The sequence below is a fragment of the Xenopus laevis genome, chromosome 3L (genome assembly GCF_017654675.1).
Source record: "Xenopus laevis strain J_2021 chromosome 3L, Xenopus_laevis_v10.1, whole genome shotgun sequence".
Lineage (NCBI taxonomy): Eukaryota > Metazoa > Chordata > Amphibia > Anura > Pipidae > Xenopus > Xenopus laevis.
This window is the reverse complement of record NC_054375.1, coordinates 149,798,333-149,823,681: the sequence shown is the minus strand read 5'-3', so window position 1 is coordinate 149,823,681 and position 25,349 is coordinate 149,798,333. Positions and strand designations below refer to the sequence as shown.

At 41.2% G+C, this 25,349-nt stretch overlaps 1 protein-coding gene across 1 annotated transcript; it reads left to right on the top strand.

Annotated features, from left to right (window-relative positions):
* Positions 1 to 932: 932 nt before the first annotated feature.
* rnaseh2a.L (ribonuclease H2 subunit A L homeolog) lies at positions 933 to 23,682 on the top strand. The gene is given in 8 exon segments (NM_001193406.1): positions 933 to 1,083; positions 3,549 to 3,620; positions 4,356 to 4,482; positions 6,622 to 6,709; positions 6,792 to 6,929; positions 7,074 to 7,161; positions 21,956 to 22,079; positions 23,194 to 23,682. Coding segments are annotated over 8 exon segments (909 nt in total). The 5' UTR covers positions 933 to 956; the 3' UTR covers positions 23,339 to 23,682.
* Positions 23,683 to 25,349: the final 1,667 nt, after the last annotated feature.

Sequence of the window (25,349 nt, the reverse complement as noted above, 5' to 3'; positions counted from 1 at the left end):
TAGGAAGTATTTGGTTGCCACCAAAATACTTCCAATGTTATTATTAAGGAATAAAGATTAATTTATAGGAAGTATTTGGTTGCCACCTTTTCTGGAAATAAATACTGGCCTTCCTATATATTAACCTTTTTTCCCTATTAATAACATTGGGACCAGCCATCATTTTTACTGGCCAGGTGGCAACCCTAGTGGCAACCCTTGGTACAGGGCAGCCATCATAGGGCACATGAGGTAAATCATACCTCCCAACTGTCCCTTTTTCGGAGGGACAGTCCCTCTTTTGACAGCTCAACCCGCAGTCCCTCATTTGTACTGGAAAGTCCCTCTTTTCTCTGCACTGAACAGCCAGAAAAAGAAACAAAGTTTCTCACTTAATTGGCTTTTAGCAGAGAGCACAGAACAGCTAACAGGTGCAAATAAGATACTTTGTAACAATTTTGAGACACAAAAACACAGTTTAGATAGGGAGAAATATTTCCAAACTTTCATAACCTGCCAAATTTTGTAAAACAAACATGGTAATTAGGGGGTGTGGCCACAGAAAGGGGTGTGGTCAAAAAATTGCTGCGCTACGTGCGGGAAAAAAGTTTTTGTCCCTCTTTTTACTTCCAAAATGTTGGGAGGTATGGAAAATCCTAAGCCTAATGATTGCTCTTAGTACCATTTATTATAGGGCCATCAAATGCTACACTATGGGGAAGTTTGGTTTCTAAACAGTTGCTTATAAAATCAGGTGGGTGAATTCATTAACTCAAAATGGCACCAAGGTCACAGGCGTTTTACCCCTCACGCAGAATAATCACTACAATGTGCATAACTGAATGATTAGCAGAAGGTTATCAATAAAGCTTTGTTAGGGGAAAAAAACGAGGACGTCGCCCGATTGGCTGCTGCGCTTAGTGACGTTGAAAGGGTTTGCGCGGGAAGGAAGCGTTGTTGCCGGAAGTGGTTGCAGCATGGAGCTTGAAGAGTTCGAGCGTAATAATTCCCAGAGTCGCCTATTGAGCTCTCCGGTACCGCAGATATGTCGGACTGAGGACTGCTGCCTTGGGATAGATGAGGCCGGGCGGGGACCCGTGTTGGGTGAGATGTTCAGCCTCTCATTTGCTGCAGACGCTTCTCGTTTGCTGCAGACGCTTCTCTGTAGCGTTTGTCTTTGCCTCAGCAGCGCATACTTTGTACTGACCTGTACTGTTGCACCACCACGTCATTCATGTTATAACTGGAACTGTAAAAAATGTGTGTTTCTGTTGTGTTTAGTGCAACTGGAATCCAGATATCAAGAAACCCAAGATGCTGCCAAAATTCTTATTCACGCTCTGGTTGTATTACTCTAGACTACCGAAAAGGTGGCCATATCGCCAAATGCCCACATTGAGGCTGGCGATATTGGGCTGATCCGATTGTGGGCCCTTGGGCACAACGATTGGATTGTAATGCTGCCAATATGGGTAGTCGATCGCGGGACCGCATCTACAAAGAGACATCTGGACGATTTATCGGGAAAGCCTGTCGGAGCACATGCACTGGCCAATAAGCTGCCGACTCAGTGTGTCGGCAGCTTTTATTGGCCTGTGTATGGCGAGCTTTACTCTCTATTAATTGGCATTCCCTGCTTCTTCAGTCCATAATGAACACTGCTGCCAGGCTTATACACCTCATCAACCGCTCTTCCTCTGCCATCTCTTTCTGCCAATCCCTGCAGTGGCTTCCACCACCTTTCAGAATAAAATTCTAATTATTGACCTTGACATTCAAAACACTTCATAACTCTGTCCCTCCCTACATCTCTGAACTCCTCTCTATATTCTCACCCAACTGCTTACTATGCTCCTCTACTGACTGGCTACTCAACTCTTCTCTCATTACCTCCTCACATGCTCGCATTGAAGGACTTTACAAGGGCTGCACCCCTCCTCTGGAACTCTCTCCCATAGTCTGTCCGACTTTCTCCCAACTGCTTTCAAGAAATCTCTTAAAACTCACTTATGTATAGAAGCCTACCCTCATTCTGCTTAAGTACCAAATGCAATACCACATACAGTACCAAATCTTTTGCCCACTTAATTCTGATCTTGCCCACTCCCATACCTAGGGTTGCCACCTGGCTGGTATAATTTTAAATGATGATTGATCCCAATGTTATTAATAGGGGAAAAAAGATAAATATATATAGGAAGGCCGGTATTTTTTTCCAGAAAAGGTGGCAACCCTACCCATACCTTGTGTCTTATTCCCTTCCCTTTAGATTGTAAGCCATTTTGCACAGGGCCTTCCTCACCTTTTGTACCTGTATTTGTACCTGTATTCCTCACCTTTTGTACCTGTTGTGATGTATGTAACTTCAATATGTTCTACGTATGTATTTCATGTGATGTGTGTATAAACACATTTGCTTTACAGCGCTGTGCAATATGTTGGTGCTATATAAATACATTTTAATAATTATAATAACCTGGCCCTCAGCCCCCTAATTGTCCCTGTAACTCCTTATTCCACTAACCTGACCCCTGAGCCCCTTATTGTCCCTGTAACTCCTTATTCCACTAACCCCTCCCCTGAGCCCCTTATTGTCCCTGTAACTCCTTATTCCACTAACCCCTTCCCTGAGCCCCTTATTGTCCCTGTAACTCCTTATTCCACTAACCCCTCCCCTGAGCCCCTTATTGTCCCTGTAACTCCTTATTCCACTAACCCCTCCCCTGAGCCCCTTATTGTCCCTGTAACTCCTTATTCCACTAACCCCTCCCCTGAGCCCCTTATTGTCCCTGTAAACTCCTTATTCCACTAACCCCTCCCCTGAGCCCCTTATTGTCCCTGTAACTCCTTATTCCACTAACCCCTCCCCTGCGCCCCTTATTGTCCCTGTAACTCCTTATTCCACTAACCCCTCCCCTGAGCCCCTTATTGTCCCTGTAACTCCTTATTCCACTAACCCCTCCCCTGAGCCCCTTATTGTCCCTGTAACTCCTTATTCCACTAACCCCTCCCCTGAGCCCCTTATTGTCCCTGTAACTCCTTATTCCACTAACCCCTCCCCTGAGCCCCTAATTGTCCCTGTAACTCCTTATTCCACTAACCCCTCCCCTGAGCCCCTTATTGTCCCTGTAACTCCTTATTCCACTAACCCCTCCCCTGAGCCCCTTATTGTCCCTGTAACTCCTTATTCCACTAACCCCTCCCCTGAGCCCCTTTATTGTCCCTGTAACTCCTTATTCCACTAACCCCTCCCCTGAGCTCCTTATTGTCCCTGTAACTCCTTATTCTACTAACCCCTCCCCTGAGTCCCTTATTGTCCCTGTAACTCCTTATTCCACTAACCCCTCCCCTGAGCCCCTTATTGTCCCTGTAACTCCTTATTCCACTAACCCCTCCCCTGAGCCCTTTATTGTCCCTGTAACTCCTTATTCCACTAACCCCTCCCCTGAGCCCCTTATTGTCCATGTAACTCCTTATTCCACTAACCCATTCTAACATATAAATGCTACAATATTGTTGTCTCACTATTGTATATTCTGCTCCTTTCTTATGTCTTTTACCTATCATAGGTCCTATGGTTTATGGAATCTGCTACTGTCCTGTGGCCCGAAAGAAGGACCTTCAAGATTCAAAGGTGGCAGGTAAGACATTTAAAGTATGCAAATTACGAAACACAATAGCAGGTTTAAAGGGGAAGTAAACCTAGTTGGCGCAAAACCCTCCCCCCCTCCCATGTGTTGCCCTCCCTCCTCCCCCCTGGCCTACCCGTCCCGCTGGGCAAATGCCCCTAACTTGTTACTTACCCTTCTGCGCAGGTCCCCAGTCCAGGGAGTTCACAGACGACATCTTCTTCCTGCTTTGAACGGCGTTTTGGCGCGTGCACAGTAGGAGCATTTCGCCGGTACGGATCTACTGCGCATGCGCCAAAAGTCACAATGTACTTTTGGCGCATGCGCAGTAGATCGTACCAGCAAAATGCTCCTACTGCGCACGCGCCAAAATGTCGTTCAAAGCAGGAAGAAGGTCGTGTGGAAGAAGATGTCGTCTGTGAACTCCCTGGACTGGATCTGCGCAGAAGGGTAAGTAACAAGTTAGGGGCATTTGCCCAGCGGGACGGGTAGGCCAGGTTGGGAGGAGGGAGGGTGGGCAACACACGGGAGGGTGGGAGGGTTTTTGCGCCAACTAGGTTTCCTTCCCCTTTAAGCATCTAAACATTTCACTTCAGATTGTGATTCATATCCATGTTTAAGGTATGGAGTAACAGTGTAGTAACTGCAACAGGTTCTTTTTAACTAATCTTGTTGATCATGGTGCATATATTTGGCTTTATTATCAGCAGTGGTCCCACCCTGTACCTACCACTAACTCTCTTGCAGACTCCAAGACACTGAGTGAAGCTGATAGGGAACGACTGTTTGAGAAATTAAATGGTTCTTCAGATTACATCGGCTGGGCCTTGCATATACTGTCACCAAATATCATTTCCACCAGCATGCAGCAGAGGTAAGCATATATACAGTGGGCCTAAAGAACTTTAGACTTGTTACAAAAAACTTAGTTTCCAAGTGATGCATATTTTTTTCTTCCAATACATTGAAAAGATGGGTTAAAAACTTCCTTCCTTATGAATGTAAATTTATGCCGAAAAAAATATGTAAAGTGTAAGGAGTTGAATAAAAACATACACTATGAAGCCCCTGTGTTGAATTTATCAACCTTAATTCTGGCTTAGAATGCTGCATATCGGGTTGGAAGAGAATCATTTTCTTTCTTTTAGCCTATTTTCCTAATGATTTAATAGTTGCACACACTGCATTCATAGGGCAGATAGTGATGGATGAACGTGGCTACCGTACTAGAGACTCCTCTTGAAAAGATATCAGTCTGCATGAACACAATCAGCAACAACTGATCAGTGACTCGAGGAGCGGCCACATAGTTCATAACTGTTGCTTTTGAATTTGAGCTGAATGCTGAGGATCAATTGCAAACTCACTGAAAAGTTATGTCCCATGTGCCCCCCCCCTTCCAGTTGCTGACTAACTAAGAGTTAGAGAGCTGAAAAGCAGGAAGTCATGTTCTATTTTGTTATTTTGTAAATCTGCTAACTCCAGCCTTTATAAATTTATACTTTTTTGCCTAACTAACTATAATTGAAACATTTTTTTTATTGTTTTGTTTTATCCGGTTTTTATGTTTACACTGAACTGTTCCTTTAATACAGCAGTCACGTAGTATTCTGGGTCTTAGTGCCAACAGTGTTTATAATGCAGAAAGATATGTCAAAATAAACCAATAATGATGATATATAACATGCGTCTAGGCTTTGTCTGTCAGATGAAGGATGAAAGAATGAATATGCTCAGGCAAACAGCTCCAGCCCATGAGGATAAATGAATGATTGCAGTCCTTAATGTTCAGATGAACGATTTACATAACTGCTGGTTTAATGATGTTCAAAAGCTGTGATCTACTGTAGGATAAATCCATTTGGAAGCGACCACTCTTTGTTAGAGGGGATGTTCTGGGTGCATGTCCTTTAAATGATCACCTCATTTATTCCCCCTAGATGGGATGATAATCTGATATTCTCATGACCAAGTAAATGCTATCAGGGGCCTCTTGGTAGGGAGTAGTTTCGGGAGTCAACACTCCCTGGACGATCTGAAATATTCTGGGCAGCGTTGAGATGAATATGTAGCATTTAACTATTCTGATTTCTCTGCCGTGTGAAGCATCTATTCAACTCTTCTCTGATAGTGTCTAGCGCTCTTTTTCTTGCCTTAGCCAAAAAGCAGAGGGCATGGGGCTAGACATATTGCCAGTTTTCCAGATGCCCCAAGTCATGTGACTTGTGCTCTGATAAACTTAAATCACTTTTTACTGCTGTACTGCAAGTTTGAGTGATATCACCCCTTCCTTTCCCTCCCCCCCAGCAGCCAAACAAAAGAACAATGGGAAGGTAACCAGATAACAGCTCCTTAACACAAGATAACAGCTGCCTGGTAGATCTAAGAACAACACTCAATAGTAAAAACCCATGTCCCACTGAGACTCCTTCAATTACATTGAGAAGGAAAAACAGCAGAATGCAGGCACAAGTCACATGACCAGGGGCAGCTGGGAAATTGACAAAATGTCTAGCCACATGTCAGATTTCAAAATTGAATATAAAAAAATCAGTTTGCTCTTTTGAGAAATGGATTTCAGTGCAGAATTCTGCTAGAGTAGCACTATTAACTGGTGCGTTTTGAAAAAAACATGTTTTCCCATGACAGTATCCCTTTAAGTCTAATAGTAAATCACGTAAACATTAAATAAACCCAATAGGCTGGTTTTGCTTCCAATAAGGATTATTTATATCTTAGTTGGGATCAAGTACAAGGTACTGTTTTATTATTACAAAGATAAAGTAAATCCTTTTTAAAAATTGGTTTACTTGGATAAAATTGAGTCTATGGGGGATGGCCTTTCCGGATAACTGATAACTGATCCCAAACAGTACACCCCTTTAACATTATTTGCTGACTTTTAATAAGGATTTGCTGGAGAGCCGTGTACACATAACTCACCTGACGAAACATGGAATAGAAATTGCATTTGTTCTGCGAGATAAATGTTTTACCTTATGTGTCATTCCAGGGCAAAATACAACCTGAATGCTTTATCCCATGACACCGCTATTGGCCTAATTCAGTTTGCCCTGGACGCAGGAGTGCAGCTGACAGAGGTTGGTTGTTCTTTTATAAGTGTGAGGTGACTGGGTTATGATTGTCCTTAATTTAACTACCTGCCCTTTTAATCCTTTGCAGGTTTTTGTGGACACTGTGGGCCCTGCAGAGAAGTACCAAGAAAAGCTGAAGAAGATATTCCCAGAGCTGGATGTTACTGTAAGGCCTAAGGCTGATTCTTTGTTCCCTGTAGTCAGTGCAGCGAGTATCTGTGCAAAGGTGAGATGGAAAAAGTCAGAAGAAAAAAGCAAATAAATAACAAAATGAAGACCAGCTGCAATTTTGCTTAGAATTAGCCATTCTATACTAAAAGGGTGAAACTTAAGTGAACCACCCCTTTAATATACTGCGATTCTATTTTAGGTGGCAAGGGACCGGGTGGTGAAGGACTGGAAATTTGTAGAAGATCTAGGCGAACTTGATGCAGATTATGGCTCTGGATACCCAAATGGTGAGTTTTTCTGTTGAATCAGAACCTGCTGTGTTTACTATCTCCCTATATAGTGCACCTCATTGGTCTGTTCTGCATGAATAGGATGCCTGGGTAAACTTAAGGTCAGTTTTATTTATTTATTTGTAATTTATTTAATTCATTCAACCCTTTACAGAGATAATACTTCATTACCATTAGTTCCTGCACCAGTGGAGCGTACATGCTCAGGTACCTATCACATTCACACAGTGGAGTCCCTTTTATCAGGAGCCAATTAAACTTCCTGCATGTACTTCTCCTTTAAAGTAGAATGAAAGCTACCAAGGGAGTTTATTACTAATAGATTAGCCACAATAGTATAAGCTAGACACTATATTCTGTAGGATGTTTTACCATACCTGAGTAAAAAGCTCCAGAAGCTCTCTGTTTGTTTAGGATAGCAGCTGCCATATTAGCTTGGTGTGACATCACTTCCTGCCTGAATATCTCCTTGCTCCATATAGCCCTGGGCTCAGATTACAGCAGGAAGGGGGAAAGGAGCAAACTGAGCATGCTCAAGCCCGTGCCCTGGAGGTTTAAGCTGAGAACAGGAAGTCTGATACAGAAGCCCATGAGTACACAATAGAAGGAAGGAAATGCTGTGTTTCTTTTGACAGAGGACTCAGAGCAGCATTACTTTGAGGATTTACTGGTGTATTTATATAGACCTTTCTGATAAAGTTACTTAATTTTAGCCTTTCCTTCTCCTTTAACATTAACTGCTCTGATTCTGTGGCCAATAATATCCCAAGACCATTTACAACAAAAACTGATGATGGAGGACAGATGTAAATGGTGCTGCAGCCTGTTTGGTCTTTCCACCTACCTCCCCCCTATCTTTAGTCATTGTAGGGGCACTGTCTGGTCCAACAGAGGAAGAGCAGCCAGGTAAAATTTGGAATTTGTCAGGCCTGAATTTGTATAAAGCAAATGTTATTTGTAGGACAATCTGCTGTTATTTAATATCTTTCACATACAGTAGGTATCTCTGCAACTTGATCCCTTTTTACAGTGATGTTTTGCTTTTATTGAGTCATGGGTCACTAAATGCGGATGACCTCACTAATCGCTGTTTATAAATAACTAGAGTTTCTTTTGTGCATGTAAGAACGTCTATTTTTTATTGTATGAATATACATACTCTTTCTTTTCACTCTCTCTGGACAACAAATAATACAGCCGTAATGCTTGCAATGCACTAGGCCAGCTAGTAGGTGGAACCAATACTCCACCAATCTCCATTGTACCTCAAACAGCCAGATTTGATTTATGGCATCTTTCATTAGCAGACTTAAAGGGGTTGTTCACCTTTAAATTAACTTTTAGTAGGATGTAGAGTGATATTCTGAGACAATTTGCAATTGGTTTTCATTTTTTGGTATTGATGGTTTTTGAGTTATTTAGCTTTTTATTTAGCAGCTTTCCAGTTTGCAAATTCAATCTGGTTGCTAGGGTGCAGATTACCCTAGCAACTATGCATTGATTTGAATAAGAGACTGGAATTTAGGAGAGGGCCTGAATAGAAAGATGAGCAATAAAAGTAGCAATACCTTTGTAGCCTTACAGAGGATGTGGTCAGTGATGGGATAAGGCAAATAATTAAAAAAATAATGAAGACCAATTGAAAAGTTGCTTCGAATGAGCTATTCTATAATATTCTAAATGTTAACCACCCCTTTAAAGGAAAACAAAAGTCTGATTTTAATCAGGTGTTTCCTGTGCTGGCCCCTCAATTTCACACCGCAAGGATGGCCCTTATCCCTGTACCAATCTTAAATGCAGAGTAGTTTTGCTTCATACAAATGCCATACCTTACCTGATATTGTTCCTGATGCACCACTAATGGCATATTCTAATGTTTGTTTCACATAAATTTCACCAGTATCATAAAGTTCCCAGACCCCTCCAGGGCTTGCCTCTCGCAATATAAAATAACATGCCTGTTTGTCAGGTCATGCAACAATTTTCTGCACATTTACAGGTCCTCTCTGGAGGTCTCGAAGGCATGCAAATTCTTTTATATCTTTACCTATTTTGCTTTATCTTGAACCCTTTATTGTACCCTGGTTCCTAAGATGTCGTTGGACTGCAATTCATAAATTCTTTAAATGTTAACCTTATATGTTAAATGTTAACTTGTAACTTTGTTAAACATCTTTGCAAGACCAAGACTTTGCACATGCTCAGTGTGATCTGGGCTGCTTAGGGATCGTCATAAATGATCAAAACAGCACAAGTCAAATAATATCTGGCAGAAGCCGATACACAAGACTGATTAATAATCAGAATATACAGACTGTACTGTCTCCTGCGTTGTCATGTAATCTAATGTGGATTTTATAGTTTTTGTGTTGTTTAATATAAACTTTCTCCAACTCTGCAGAACCAGTGGCTGCAGCAAAATAATCCTCCAAATAGAATCCCAGTTTATCTGTTTAAATCTGGCTCCATGATCTTTGTCCCTGCAGCTGGAGTTGGAAACGTTAAAGGGGATGTAAAGGCAAAAATTAAATCCAATACAAATCTCTGCACAGTTGCCGACTGCTCTATTGAGAAGTACGGCGGGGGCTCCCCCTGCTGTTCATAGGTATGATTCTTTCCCTGCAGAGCAGTTAGGGACCGTCTGACAATTCCTAGTAAAGGAAGGGAAAAGTTCACTGCATACAGTCGGATTTCTTATAAAAACGGTACACATTTTTTTAAATAAAGTATATTGAAGATATAACTATGAAGTATATTGGTTTCTTTTTCAGTAAAGAAAGTAAAAATGGGATCTTATTTTTTTTTGACTATACATGCCCTTTAAAGTTTTCTGGGCGTTGTAGTCCAACAACATTGAGGAACACAAGATTAACAAATGGGTATTTATAACCAGATATATAACAGCTGTGCTGGTTGTGGATACCTACAGTATTTAACTGCCATATTAGTTGGTTCCTTTTGTGTCTTCTCTTATGCTTGAAGGTCCGGAACCCAAGCTTATGCTGCATGTGTATAAGTGATGTCCCAGGCAAACAAAAGCTTATGTTACTGTTCAGCAGAGATAATGGGAAAGGGTTATTGTTTGTAGACTTTTACACAATTCTTTGTCACAAAATGTAGCCTGTGTGTTTAGAAGAAGAACTGTACGTAAACCCAGATATCATATAAAAAAAAAAGGTTTGTATAATTGTGCTAATAATGTTAACGAGATTAGATTTAAGGCACTGTAACACCATTGTAATAAGGGAAAAGCTCCCTAGAGAAATGATCTGACTGAAACAAATGTATCTAAAATCGAATTAAATTTGATCTAATCCAATATCAACATGTTTTTAGCTGTTCTTAATCCTGTCCTTCTGTAGCTGGATGTGCAATTTAATAAGTTAGTTATTTTGCTAGTGGCTAATGGGTGTTTTAGGTCATGGTTTTCTATCTATGACTACAAATTTTTCTATAGCTGGCCTTCACACTTGGCTCCCTTAGCTCATAATATGGTTACAGATCTGTAAAAACATTGAGGTCGCCGTCATGCTGCTATAGTTCCAGGGGTACCCAAGGCACAAATAAGCATTTACCCCAAATCTCCCCCTAACTGGCCTTCAGGCTGGGCCCCTTAGCTCATAACAAGGTTACAGATATATATAGAAACATTGGGGTAACAGTCACCCTGCTATAGTTCCAGGGGTACCCAGGGCACAAATAAGCACTCACCCCAAATCTCCCCCTAACTGACCTTCAGACTGGGCCACCTTAGCTCATAACAAGGTTACAGATATATAGAAACATTGGGGTAACTGTCACCCTGCTATAGTTCCAGGGGTACCCAGGGCACAAATAAGCACTCACCCCAAATCTCCCCCTAACTGGCCTTCAGGCTGGGCCCCTTAGCTCATAACAAGGTTACAGATATATAGAAACATTGGGGTAACAGTCACCCTGCTATAGTTCCAGGGGTACCCAGGGAACAAATCAGCACTCTTGAGACCAGGTGAGTGCATGAATCAGGATCACCATCTGAATTCAATTTATTGGATAGCTCAGAATAAAATAGTTCCTAGCAGTGGCCCAATCCAATTTGCAAGATCTTTCCTGTATTAGGAATGTTGCTGCTGGAGTTAAGAAGGATGGGCCCTAGAGCCTTTACCCAAAAATAAATGGTTAGATTTTCAAAGAAGAAAATCCACTTATCCAGAATCCTCTTTAACTCCAACTAGATCAGACAGAAATGAAGTCTCATCCCCACGAGTGTTAATTATCAGCTGCTGTAGAACATATGTCTGTCCAAAGGCAGGTAATAAACTGAACAGCAGCGGGAAGGAACAGAGTGCTTATTTTAGCATGCTAAAGGAGAAGTTCACTTTGCATTATAAAATGGATATAACCTGTAGGCATTCAAGTAACCATTTTTATGTAAAAATAATACACAAAGATAAATATTTTTTTACTAATTGGAATACATCCATCTACAGCATACTAAGACATAAAGGGAAACCTCTAAGGGAGTTCACATTAAAATTCACTCTTAGCATGGTGCTAAATCAAAACAGAGAGACACCCCAAATCTGCAACTGCATCCTCCAAAATGCACATCCTAAAACTACGATTGCCAAGTGTCACCCTATGTGCAGTCTGAAGGCCAGTTAGGGGGAGATTTGGGTTAAGTGATTATTTGTACCCTGGGTACCCCTGGAACTATAGCAGGGTGACACCCCAATGTTTCTATTTATCTGTAACCTTGTTATGGGCTAAGGGGGCCAGTCTGAAGGTCAGTTAGGGGGAGATTTGGGGTGAGTGTTTATTTGTGCCCAGAGTACCCCTAGAACTATAGCAGGGTGACTGTTACCCCAATGTTTCTATATATCTGTAACCTTGTTATGAGCTAAGGGGGCCCAGTCTGAAGGCCAGTTAGGGGGAGATTTGGGGTGAGTGCTTATTTGTACCCTGGGTACCCCTGGAACTATAGCAGGGTGACACCCCAATGTTTCTATATATCTGTAACCTTGTTATGAGCTAAGGGGGCCCAGTCTGAAGGCCAGTTAGGGGGAGATTTGGGGTGAGTGTTTATTTGTGCCCTGGGTACCCCTGGAACTATAGCAGGGTGACTGTTACCCCAATGTTTCTATATATATCTGTAACCTTGTTATGGGCTAAGGGGGCCAGTCTGAAGGTCAGTTAGGGGGAGATTTGGGGTGAGTGTTTATTTGTGCCCAGAGTACCCCTAGAACTATAGCAGGGTGACTGTTACCCCAATGTTTCTATATATCTGTAACCTTGTTATGAGCTAAGGGGGTCCAGTCTGAAGGCCATTTAGGGGGAGATTTGGGGTGAGTGCTTATTTGTACCCTGGGTACCCCTGGAACTATAGCAGGGTGACACCCCAATGTTTCTATATATCTGTAACCTTGTTATGAGCTAAGGGGGCCCAGTCTGAAGGCCAGTTAGGGGGAGATTTGGGGTGAGTGTTTATGCCCTGGGTACCCCTGGAACTATAGCATGGTGACTGTTACCCCATTGTTTCTATATATCTGTAACCTTGTTATGAGCTAAGGGGGCCCAGTCTGAAGGCCAGTTAGGGAGAGATTTGGGGTGAGTGTTTATTTGTGCCCTGGGTACCCCTGGATCTATAGCAGGGTGACTGTTACCCCAATGTTTCTATATATCTGTAACCTTGTTATGAGCTAAGGAGGCCCAGTCTGAAGGTCAGTTAGGGGGAGATTTGGGGTGAGTGCTTATTTGTACCCTGGGTACCCCTGGAACTATAGCAGGGTGACTGTTACCCCAATGTTTCTATATATCTGTAACCTTGTTATGAGCTAAGGGCACCCAGCCTGAAGGCCAGTTAGGGGGAGATTTTAGGTGAGTGTTTTTGTTCCCTGGAACTATAGCAGGGTGTATATCACATATGTGAAATGTCACAGCCTTATGGCCCTTTGCTTGAGAGCTCCCTTGCTCATCTTAGCAGGGTAAAACCGTTGTTGTACTAAACAATATAATAGAACACTAATTAATCTTTAAGAATGATGTATGCTCTGAAGGATCGACAGTCTGGCTTCTAACTGTTGGAAGGGGTTCCTTGTCTTCCTATAAGCAGATTGATGAAAGAAGGAACCACATAGAGGATTTATAGCACGTCATAAACAATGTATTTTTGACAATTAATCTGCAACATAGACCTATGTCTTGTTTTTGATGTTATGGTAACTCTTGTTACAGTGTAGCTCATGGTATATGGGAAGTATCACCAAGTACAATCCTCTAATACAAAGTCAGTGCAACATTGTAAGCAAAGATTCATTTTGGATTTTACCCAGTCATTCTAGGCTGTAGTAGGGCAAATTGCAACTGATCCTGGGCAACAAGACTTCAGACTGGTGGGTGGGAACCAGGGGCGTAGGAATAAATTAGGGGCGGGATTGACAAGGGCCCTTGTATGTGTCTTTATCTAGGAATGTACCCACACTTTACTGATGGGAGTTTAGTACTGAACGCTATATTATATCATGATTGATAAATGAGACTGTAGTCTTCTTCATATAAGCAGAGATTCCTTATACAAACTTACCATTTAAACCCAGTCTTTTTGTATCATCATATAGATTTTATTATTATTATCTGTATTCTGCGTTTCCACTGTCCACATTCTATAGATGGCTATCTGGTTGCTTCAGCTGCTAACAATAGGAAATAAATAGCAGCATGAACTGAAAGAAAGGCAAGTAATAAAAAATGGGCAACGGCTTATCCCAGCTGCCAGATAGTGTTTTAAATTCCTGGTCTGAGAACCGCACAAGATAGCAAATCATTTAAACAGTGCCAGAAATGGAGGTCAGTGGAACTGGGACTAGAATACTTTTTGTCTGCACCACACTAATGATGCATCTTAAACAACTTGTATTGGCAAACTTAGGGGCCTGTTCCTGCTGAATTGTGCTTAGTACAGGGAATACCTATGCTGCTATAGTTTTATGGGATCTCTCTGTACAGACTATGAGCAAACTTAGAAGGCTGTTCCTGCTGAATTGTGCTTAGTACAGGGAAATACCTATGCTGCCATAATTTTATGGGATCTCTCTGTACAGACTATGAGCAGACTTAGAAGGCTGTTCCTGCTGAATTGTGCTTAGTACAGGGAAATACCTATGCTGCCATAATTTTATGGGATCTCTCTGTACAGACTATGAGCAGACTTAGAAGGCTGTTCCTGCTGAATTGTGCTTAGTACAGGGAAATACCTATGCTGCCATAATTTTATGGGATCTCTCTGTACAGACTATGAGCAAACTTAGGAGGCTGTTCCTGCTGAATTGTGCTTAGTACATGGGAATACCTATGCTGCTCTAGTTTTATGGGATCTCTCTGTACAGACTGAGCAAACTTAGGGCAATGTTCCTGCTGAATTGTGCTTAGTACAGGGGAATACCTATGCTGCCATAGTTTTATGGGATCTCTCTGTACAGGCTATGAGCAAACTTAGGGGCTGTTCCTGCTGAATTGTGCTTAGTACAGGGGAATACCTATGCTGCTATAGTTTTATGGGATCTCTCTGTACAGACTATGAGGAAACTTAGGAACTGTTCCGGCTGAATTGTGCTTAGTACAGGGGATACCTATGCTGCCATAGTTTTATGGGATCTCTCTATACAGACTTTAAGCAAACTTAGGGGGCTGTTCCTGCTGAATTGTGCTTAGTACAGGGAATACCTATGCTGCCTTAGTTTTATGGGATCTCTCTGTACAGACTATGAGCAAACTTAGGGGGCTGTTCCTGCTGAATTGTGCTTAGTACAGGGAATACCTATGCTGCCATAGTTTTATGGGATCTCTCTATACAGACTTTAAGCAAACTTAGGGGGCTGTTCCTGCTGAATTGTGCTTAGTACAGGGAATACCTATGCTGCCTTAGTTTTATGGGATCTCTCTGTACAGGCTATGAGCAAACTTAGGGGCTGTTCCTGCTGAATTGTGCTTAGTACAGAGGAATACCTATGCTGCCACAGTTTTATGGGATCGCTCTGTACAGACTCTGAACAAACATAGGGGCTGTTCCTGCTGAATTGTGCTTAGTACAGGGAAATGCCTATGCTGCCATAATTTTATGGGATCTCTCTGTACAGACTATGAGCAAACTTAGGGACTGTTCCTGCTGAATTGTGCTTAGTACAGGGAATACCTATGCTGCCATAGTTTTATGGGATCTCTCTGTACAGACTATGAGCAAACTTAGGGACTGTTCCTGCTGAATTGTGCTTAGTACAGGGAATACCTATGCTGCCATAGTTTTATGGGATCTCTCTGTACAGACTATGAGCAAACTTAGGGACTGTTCCTGCTGAATTGTGCTTAGTACAGGGAATACCTATGCTGTCATAGTTTTATGGGATCTCTCTGTACAGACTATGAGCAAACTTAGGGGCTGTTCCTGCTGAATTGTGCTTAGTACATAGGAATACCTATGCTGCCATAGTGTTAATGTATCTCTCTGTACAGGCTATGGGCAAACTTAGGGGCTGTTCCTGCTGAATTGTACTTAGTACAGGGGAATATCTATGCTGCCATAGTTTTATGGGATCTCTGTACAGGTTATGAGCGAACTTAGGGGACTGTTCCTGCTGATTTGATCCTAGTACGTTTTAGGTTATCTCTGTATGAGTACTAAGAAAACTAAAGGGGTTTCCGCTGCATTTACTTTCCTGTGGGACTGGCCATGCCACCAAAAACTGCAAACCATATATATCCCCACTGCTTGCTACTTGTAAGGCGGCCATAACACACTGGAGAGTTATTGGACAGAAAGTCTGTAGTCCTGGCTGATTCAAAGCCAAAAACCTTGTCAGTTGCCCTGCTCTGTAAACATATAATTATTGCCCCTGTTTGACTGCTAATTCAACAAAAGGAGCCGTGGAGGGAGGTCATAAGGAAGCTGCTAACTGCCTAGTCAGAGAAACAAATGCTGAATATGCAATTCAGTTACTGCAAGATGAGTATAGAAGCCTCGGGCTGGTGTGGGGGGGGGGGCGAGTAACATTTTGCTTTTTGTATTTGGCGAGCTCTATCACTTGCCCAACTGTCTGAGGAATAGACATCAGCACATCTACCCTCAAACTAGTCCAAAGGCACAGACAGAGATAAGTGCACCTACCCTTACACATGGGCACACCCAGCCACACTCAAACACTCCATTCTGTACACTCATACTGTCCCTACATCTACCCAACAAGACTGCTGGTTCATTCATCTGCACTGGCACCTTTATATACAGACACAGAAGCATATATTTATTAACATGTATTTATATAGCGCCAACATATTGCGTAGCACTGTATATATGAACCAGCCCAGTCTGTATCTGCTTTTGCCGTGTGTATACATTGCGTATCTGGCAAGATTTATTCATGTTCCCAGAGGGATAAAGCCACTGGCTGTCCTGTCAATGGCATGATGAATAGTACCTTGGAGGGGAATTTCTTTGCTGCAGCATTTGCTTAGACTTTTTACCTACTGTCAAAACCCCCTCTAAACAGCTTTGTGGTTTGCCTTCTTAAAGGGGACTATCATGAAAATTAAAATTTTATGTAAGCTTCAGCACACTTGAAATAAGAAACTTTCAATTAAATATTATGCATAATTTCTGGTATAATCAAGTTTATCTTCACTATCCGTCTCTCAGCATCTGTTTCTCTTCATTCTGTATTTATGCCGCAGTTTGGTGTCCGATAACCGGTGACCCATAGATCCAATATATCTTATTGGGGGGGGGCTTCCTTTCCTAGCAGATGTATTAGAGCTCACTCAAATAACGGATTCCAGTACAAACGAAATATAACAAAATAACTGCCTTTTGCAAGAATCCTGCATGTAGAGAGACATGATGTCTGGTGATTATAATAGTGAACTCTAATACATATTCTAGCCAAAAAGAGTCCCCCTATAAGATATATTTGATGATTAATCTGACACATAACTCCTGCATATAGACAGAATGAAGAGAAACAGATGCTGAGAGAGGGATAGTTAAGATAAACTTGATTATTTCAGAAACGGTACGGAATATTTAATTGATTGTATTTTAGAAGTATGATGAAACTTGTATGAAATTTTGATTTTCGTGATAGTTCCCCTTTAAATAACTGCCCATACAGTGTAACAAACTGTAACCCACAGCACCTTAATACCCCTCTAAATTGTGTTGTTACCCTCCCATTTAGACTGTAAGCTCTACGGGGTAGGGTCCTCCAGCCTTTTGTTTCCTTGACACTGAGCACTTAATCTGTATTGTAATTGTATTTTTTATATTTATGTGAATTGTATTTCTAATAATGCACTTATTGTTACTTTTTATTCCAATGACCCCTTGTTTGTTACTACTAATTTATTGTTTTGCTGTACAATGCTTTGCCTTCAAGGAGCGATTTACAAATAAAAATATACATACATACATACATTGGAAGGTGCTACTAGAGCATTTTGCCTGTATGACAGCAGTGCCCATACTTTACTAATACAAGGTCTACTTTTAGTGATGTTGTCCCATTATGATCTACATCCATAAAAGCATTGTTAGCATTCTGTTCCATGGAAAATATTGCTTAAATATTATATTGATTTATGAGAGAATTTCTAGTGCTCTATTAACAACCATTTCTTATGTAACCTTAACGTAATAAATATCTGATTGAAAATCATGAAACAGGAGGGTGATTAAGACAAGCTGTTGGAGTGTCTTGAGATCTACTGATCACCAGCTACTACCAGGTCTACTGGTAGATCCCGATCTACCTTATGGGCACCCCTGCTGTATGACATACTTTGAAAAGGCTCCTCACTTCGTCTAGTTGTTTGAGGCTATTTCATGGACCCGCCGCCAAGCTTGTCAAATCTGTCCATCAAGTCCATCAAGTTCAACTCCTCCAAATAAAAACCCAGCATCAATACACACACCCCTCCATACCTTCACATAAATTCTATATACCCATATCTATACTAACTATAGAGTTTAGTATCACAATAGCCTTTGATATTATGTCTGTCCAAGAAATCATCCAAGTCCCTTTTATAGTCATTAACTGAATCAGCATCACAACATCACCCGGCAGTGCATTCCACAACCTCACTGTCCTGACTACTTCCTGCTTTTCAGCTCTCTAACTCTGAGTTAGTCAGTGACTATAAGGGGGGCCACATGGGACATAACTGTTCAGTGAGTTTGCAATTGATCCTCAGCATTCAGCTCAGATTCAAAAGCAACAGATATGACCCATGTGCCCCCCCTCAAGTCTCTGATTGGTTACTGCCTAGTAACTAGGGTAACCAGTCAGTTTAAGCCAAGAGAGCTGAAGAGCAGGAAGTAGTATTCTGGTAATTATGTTAAAAATCCAGTCACTCCAGTCTTTATACATTTCATTTTTGCGTAACTAACTAACTAACTATATTTGAAAATAAGAAAGGTCCGATCTCTTTTTTAAATTCTAAGTAACAGCTGACGAGGTCTGACAATAGTCAGAAAAAAATTGGCAAATTTTAGGAAAGAAAGATAAGTACCCTGCCAACAGCCACTAATTAACTATCTACTAACCAAAGATTACCCACCACTCAGGTCGTAGAAGTGGGTTTATTGCACAACACCCGAGAATAATTAAATAAAATGAATCACTTAAACATCAATGAATTCCTAACCGTGTAACCTTAGATAAAGTGCAGTGCAGACTAATTAATTCATTAAATAGATATTTCATCCAGGCCCATCAATTTTTGACCAATTCATTAAATATAAAGTGCTGTCGAGTGCATATGAATCCAAGTTACCCAATTAATCCCTATGATTTGATTCAATAACCCCTCAAATAGTTTAATTAAACAGAAATGGAGAAGAGGGGATCCACAATTCATTGGTGACAAATCAAAAATTAATTAAAGTGCATTGACTCCATTAAAACATTAAAAAAAATCCATATAGTAAAGTGCCATGCAATAAATAAATTGGTTATGTAGATTTAAATTAATTAGAAAAATAGATTAATGTAAAAAAATTATGACCAGGGATTAGGATGTAACAAAGAACCCCAATGCTACAAGCAGATCAGTGATTGGAAAATCAGAAAAAATTGTTGGTGGAGTTGTCCCCAAAACTTTGTTAGCTTTCCTTAATCTCAGTAAGAACTGTGCTAAATCTGATATGCCGCAAACCCAGGCCCCTTAGAACAGAAAGAAGCGTCAAGAGGATGGAGAAAGGTTTCATGTAACAAAGGAGATTCACCCCACCCCTCTAATATCAGACCAAAGCAAGTTTTAAAAAAGGTAAGTTTATCTGAAAACCAGAGATTTGAGCAGTTCGCCGATGCACGTTTCGCTAAGAGCTTTTATCAAGGCGAAGTGGCAATAATTTGGGACGCGCTCATTCAAATAACTTCCGCATTATGCCTCACTCTGTAAATCTCGTGTGAGTTCAACTCGGGATCTCAACTGAATGACTTCAGGGGCCAATACATCATCTGCTGCGTATCAATTCTCCCTCACAGGCTACCTATCAGGCATTCTCACCCATTATCTCACATTTTACTTTATTATTCAGTTTATCCTAAGGATTATGCGCCTTTCCCATATATGCCTACTTATTTCATTTTATCTCCGTACTTGAATAAATTATTTTCCTTTTTTTAAAAATCATTAAGTCTATATAATAAATAAATTCCCCTTTTAAATCGGATCAATAGGTATAAACTGAACCTATTTTAACATAATTAAAATCCAATTTTTTATTTTAATAAGTTATTTAAAAGCCTAACAAATGGTCAAATCCCTAAAAGGACCCAAGAGGACATATAGAATTCGAAAGTATGATTGGAAAGATACATTCTACATTGACTACATATATTCTAATCACTAACTTGATGGATCATCATTTGTTTAAATGAAAGCAGTGAACAGCTTGTTTTCATTTATCCCTTTGGGGGAGAGGGTATCTAGTTTGAAAATCCATTGGCTCTCTCGTTGGAGAAGAGCTTGTTCCAGGTCCCCATTTCGTATCCCTAGATCAATTTTCTCTAGGGCCCAGAATGTGACCTTCGCTAGATCCATATTGTGATCTCTTTTAAAATGGTGGGCTACAGTGGAGAGTGTTTTATCCGTTTCGGTTTGGCTTCACCTAGTGTGACCACCTTTGGCTTCGGGAGGAGCCCTCAGCTACTTGGATGCTGCAAGGACTTAAACGAGAGTTGCAAGGCTAGATGTTCTGGATAGGCAGAGGGGCACGACTATTTAGCGAGAGTCTTTGGGCAGAAGGTCGTAGTACAAGGCGTTAAGCAATAGAGTAGTCAGATCAGGCCGGGTTGGGGCAGGCAGAGAATAAACGTAGTCAGGCAGGCAAGGGTCACACCAGGAACAGGGGTTAAGCAGAATCGAAGTCGGTAATCAGGCAAGGGTCAGGATTCAGAAGTCAGGATCGTCAAATAGCCAGGCAGGGGTCAAAACCTGAATCAGAATAACTAGTTAGCACAAAGCTCAGAAAGCACCAGGAACAATTCCTATAACGGGCAATGAAAAACCCTGCTTTGTGGCTTTAAATAATTCAAATTTTGCGCCACTGCGCGCTGACGTCACGCGCAGTTAAATCAGGAAGTGGCGTGCCGTGCGTGCCCTAACAGTATACTCATTGCGGCCGAGAGTAGCGAGGTGATCGTCCCCGCCGAGGAGGCTGCAGGCGTCCCTGCAGATCTCCTCCCACTAGACCACCAGGGTATTAGTCTTCACACCTATAAAGAGCATAATTATGTTTTCATCCCTTGAGTTAATGCCCTTTTTTTATGCAAGATAGAACTTTTTGCTTTAGTAGCCACAGAATGACACTGCCCAGAATTAGACAACTTGTTATCTACAAAGACCCCTAGATCCTTCTCATTTAAGGAAACTCCCAACACACTGCCATTTAGTGTACTACTTGCATTTATATTATTTTTGCCAAAGTGCATAACCTGCATTTATCAACATTGAACCTCATTTTCCAGTTTGCTGCCCAGTTTTCCAACTTAGTCAAATCACCTATAGTTCTGCACAATTTAGTATCATCAGCAAAAATAGAAACAGTACTTTCAATGGCCACCTCCAGGTCATTAATAAACAAGTTGAAAAGCAAGGGACCTAGTACAGAGCCCTGCGGTACTCCACTAACAACACTGGTCCAATTAGAAAATGTTCCATTTACCACCACTCTTTGTAGTCTTTTAGCCAGTTCTCTATCCAGGTACAAATACTATGTTCCAGGCCAACATTCCTTAATTTAACCAGTAACCTTCTGTGTGGCACTGTATCAAATGCTTTAGCAAAGTCTAAGTAAATCACATCCACTGCCATCCCAGAATTGAGGTCCCTGCTCACCTTCTCATAAAAAGAAATTGTTAGTCTGGCAAGATCTATTACGCATAAAACCATGCTGGCACAAACTCATAGTATTATTTATCCGGCTTCGGACCTTTGTTTATCTTAACATGTTCTAGTCTCTTTTGAATTTCCTCATGTGTGAACCATGCATCATTAGTGGTATTACTAGAATTGGGACTATTAAGAAGGAAACCTTCATTAACTGGCTCCTCATTTGTGCAGACAGACGAAAAATGAGTTCAGAATCTCCGGCTTTTTTGGTTCTCATCAAACAGCTGAACCCCTCTAATATTAAGGGTCCCACCCCTTCCTGCTTCATTTCTTTATGATTTACATATTTAAGAAATAATTTTGGAATCGCCCTTTTACCCCTTCCGTTTTTCTCTGTCTTATGCTCACCAGTACTTTTCTCTCACAGACCCCAAGACCAAAGAGTGGCTCTCTCGGCATCTGGATCCTGTCTTTGGATACCCGCAGTTTGTAAGGTTCAGCTGGAGCACGGCTCAGACTATCTTGGATAACAAAGCTACCCCGGTTGCATGGTGAGGATTGAATAGGGTGATGTTGATTGTGCAAGGACCTAACTGTAAAAAGACGGAGCTACTGTAGGAATAGTAGGGTTGGTCATGTACGGTTACATTGCAGTAGCATAATTACATATAGCGAGTCACTCACTAAGGACCCTTGTTCCAACCAGCACCTTCCCTCTTGTCCTGAGGCGGGGGGGTCCTTTTGGTGGGCTTCTGTTCTAATGATGTGAAGGGGGACTCTTTTGGGGGACTGGGTTGTCTCCTTTAACCACAGGTACAGTAAGAACTAAGTGCATGTAAGTTACTGTAGCTATAGTAAGTTATTTGCTGGGTTCTTATCCTAAGAGCTTTGCGAATGTTTGTGGCAAAAGTAGGTGTAGGTAATGGGTAGGTACATTGAAAGCTGATTATTCCTGAAGCAAAAGTAGGCATTCATTCATTTTTAGTGTTTAGTTTTACATTAATCCAGCGTGAACATCCCCAATTTGGCCAGTCTTTCCTCATAGCTAAGATTTTCCTTACCCTTTACCAGATTAGTTGCCCTTCTCTGGACCCTCTCTAATTCAAGTGGGTTACTGTAGGAATAGCCGGGTGGTTATTTGTTGCATGTGGGTTAGTGTAGGAATAGTCGGGTCATTATTTGTTGCATTTTGGGTACTGTAGGAATGTTCTGGGTTCATGTAAAATGTACAGGCTTGCAGCAGTGGGTAAGCAAGCAGTTCTTGTCCTAGCACACAGTGGCCTTGGTATCTAGTAACAGTTGCACAGATTAGCCGTGTCAGATTATGCAGGGGAATAATAGAGGGAGGAGAGGTCAGACAGACCTTGTGTTGTATTAAGGGAGGATTTTAATCTACATCCTGCTCCCTGCCCCCATCTCTCCCACACAAACCCTCCCAAGGCATGAGTGGTCCTTGCTCCTAATCTTTTCCGATGTCCTTTTATCCTCTTGGCCCAGGTTTGCTAAGCGATGCTTCCTGAATGGACTTTTCTACTTTTAGCTAAGCCCCTTTTTAAAGTACTTCTATCCTGATTCGTTTTCTTGTTGGTCCAGCTGTCCTTGTGTCCCCTGAAGTTTCTATGTTTGTTGTTATTCTTTTTTAAAAACTTTGTTGCACCTTTTTAGGGGTGATGAGGATGACGACTCTGCGGGTGGCAAATCCTCGACACCCTCCGTCCTGTCTTTCTTCTCCGCACCAAAGGACGTCTCTCAGCCCCAGAGCCACAGATTCTTCCAGGAACGGCACCTTCAGCCTCTGCTGGAGTTTTAGGAGCACTGGAATTAAGGACCATATACATGTCTGACTTTCTGGTTGGTTTCATGTAAGACACGACATTGCAGAAGCTGATAATTTGGAACTCCTAGGATGATTGTAAGAGTTCTAGTTGAACTGCAGATTGGATGTCCCTACTCTGAGGTTCCGTTGTGGCTGGTTTGGTAATTGGGTGCTTCCTGTGTCTGCTTTGTTTTTCAGTGTTCTGTATATGAAACCATAGAGCTGCACTAGGGGTTGTCTCTAATGCAGGTCTATTGGCAATGTCATGGAACTGCTAGAAGAAGGCTGTGTGTTAGCCAATGTGCTTTGGTAATTAAAGGGATTCTGTCATGATTTTTTGATTTTGTAGTTTTCATTTTTAAATTACACTGTTTACACTGCAAATAATTCACTCTACAATATAAAATTTCATTCCTGAACCAGCAAGTGTATTTTTTAGTTGTAATATTGGTGTGTAGGTGCATCTCAGGTCAATTTTGTGATATCAGAAAGAGCCAGCACTTTAGGATGGAACTGCTTTCTGGCAGGCTGTTGTTTCTCCTACTCAATGAATGTGTCCCAGTGGGACCTGGATTTTACTATTGAGTGTTGTTCTTAGATCTACCAGGCAGCTTTTATCTTGTGTTAGGGAGCTGCTATCTGGTTACCTTCCCATTGTTCTGTTGTTAGGCTGGTGGGGGGAAAGGGAGGGGGTGATATCACTCCAACTTGCAGTACAGCAGTAAAGAGTGACTGAAGTTTATCAGAGCACAAGTCACATGACTAGGGGCAGTTGGGAAATTGACAATATGTCTAGCTCCATATCAGATTTCAAAATTAAACATAAAAAATTTAGTTTGCTCTTTTAAGAAATGGATTTTGGTGCAGAAGTGAAGAAGAAGAAAAAAAAAACGTGTTTTCCCCTGACAGTATCCCTTTAATGACATTATAGTGAGCTATTAAAGTTGAGTATTGCTAAATTCCACTGAGTCTTGTGTCCCCCTAACAGATTCAGTTGTTCACTGAATAACCACGTGTTACAGCCAATGAGACACGGCTCAAGGGGAGGATTGGGAAGGAGGATGGGAAAGGTATTTTGGTTTTTATCATCTAGGCCAGATAAATGTGATCCCTATCCCCAGTGCAGAAACCCAGAATGATGCTTTGTATACTCTTCACCCCCCCAGGAAGCAGCTCAGGGCCGGTGCTATGCTATAGTTTCACCAGCAGCAACCAAGAGCCGTGAAAAATACTTAGATTTAATTAATCTGAGCTTTAAAAATTAGATTTTTTTAAATACATTTCGATTTGTCGAATTTCGAATTCATTTAAGTTTTTAAAAACTCCCCTAAACTCCCATAAATTCAAAATTCAACCAATCGAAATGTACAAAATCGAATTTTTAAAGCTCGGATTAATTAAATCGACCTGAAAACTCTCATTTCAAATCTTGAAATCCAATCTGATTCAGATTTAAAAACTCGATTCCAGTTTTTTTTCCGAAAAAAACCCCAAAAACCTTGAATGTCAGGAAGGCTGCAAACAACTCCAAAATTGATCCCTGGACCTCTCCCATTGACTCAAACAGCAATTCGGCAGGTTTTAGGAGACAGCTAGTCGTATTTGAATTCTTAAAGGGCCAGAGTATGGCAAATCTCGAAAATCAAATTAAATTTTTTTTGAAAACTCGAATCGAATTTGAATAGCTCCTAATTCAAATTTGAAAGTTTTGACCATAAAGAAATCAAAAAATTCTAATTTTTAATTCGACCCTTCATAAATCTTCCCCTTAGTGTACAGATGATCTTAAGCTCCAGCCTTGGGCCTAGAAAGATTCTATAGGTCCTGCAGTCAGTAGGACAAGTCAAGACTGTCCTACTATCCTTTAAAGGGGTGAGTCACCTTTAAGGTAACTTTTATTATGTTATAGAACAGCCAGTTCTAAGCAACTTTTTTTAGCAATTGTTTTTCATTATTTATATGTTATACTTTTTGAGTTATTTGCATTTTTCTTCTGACCCTTTCC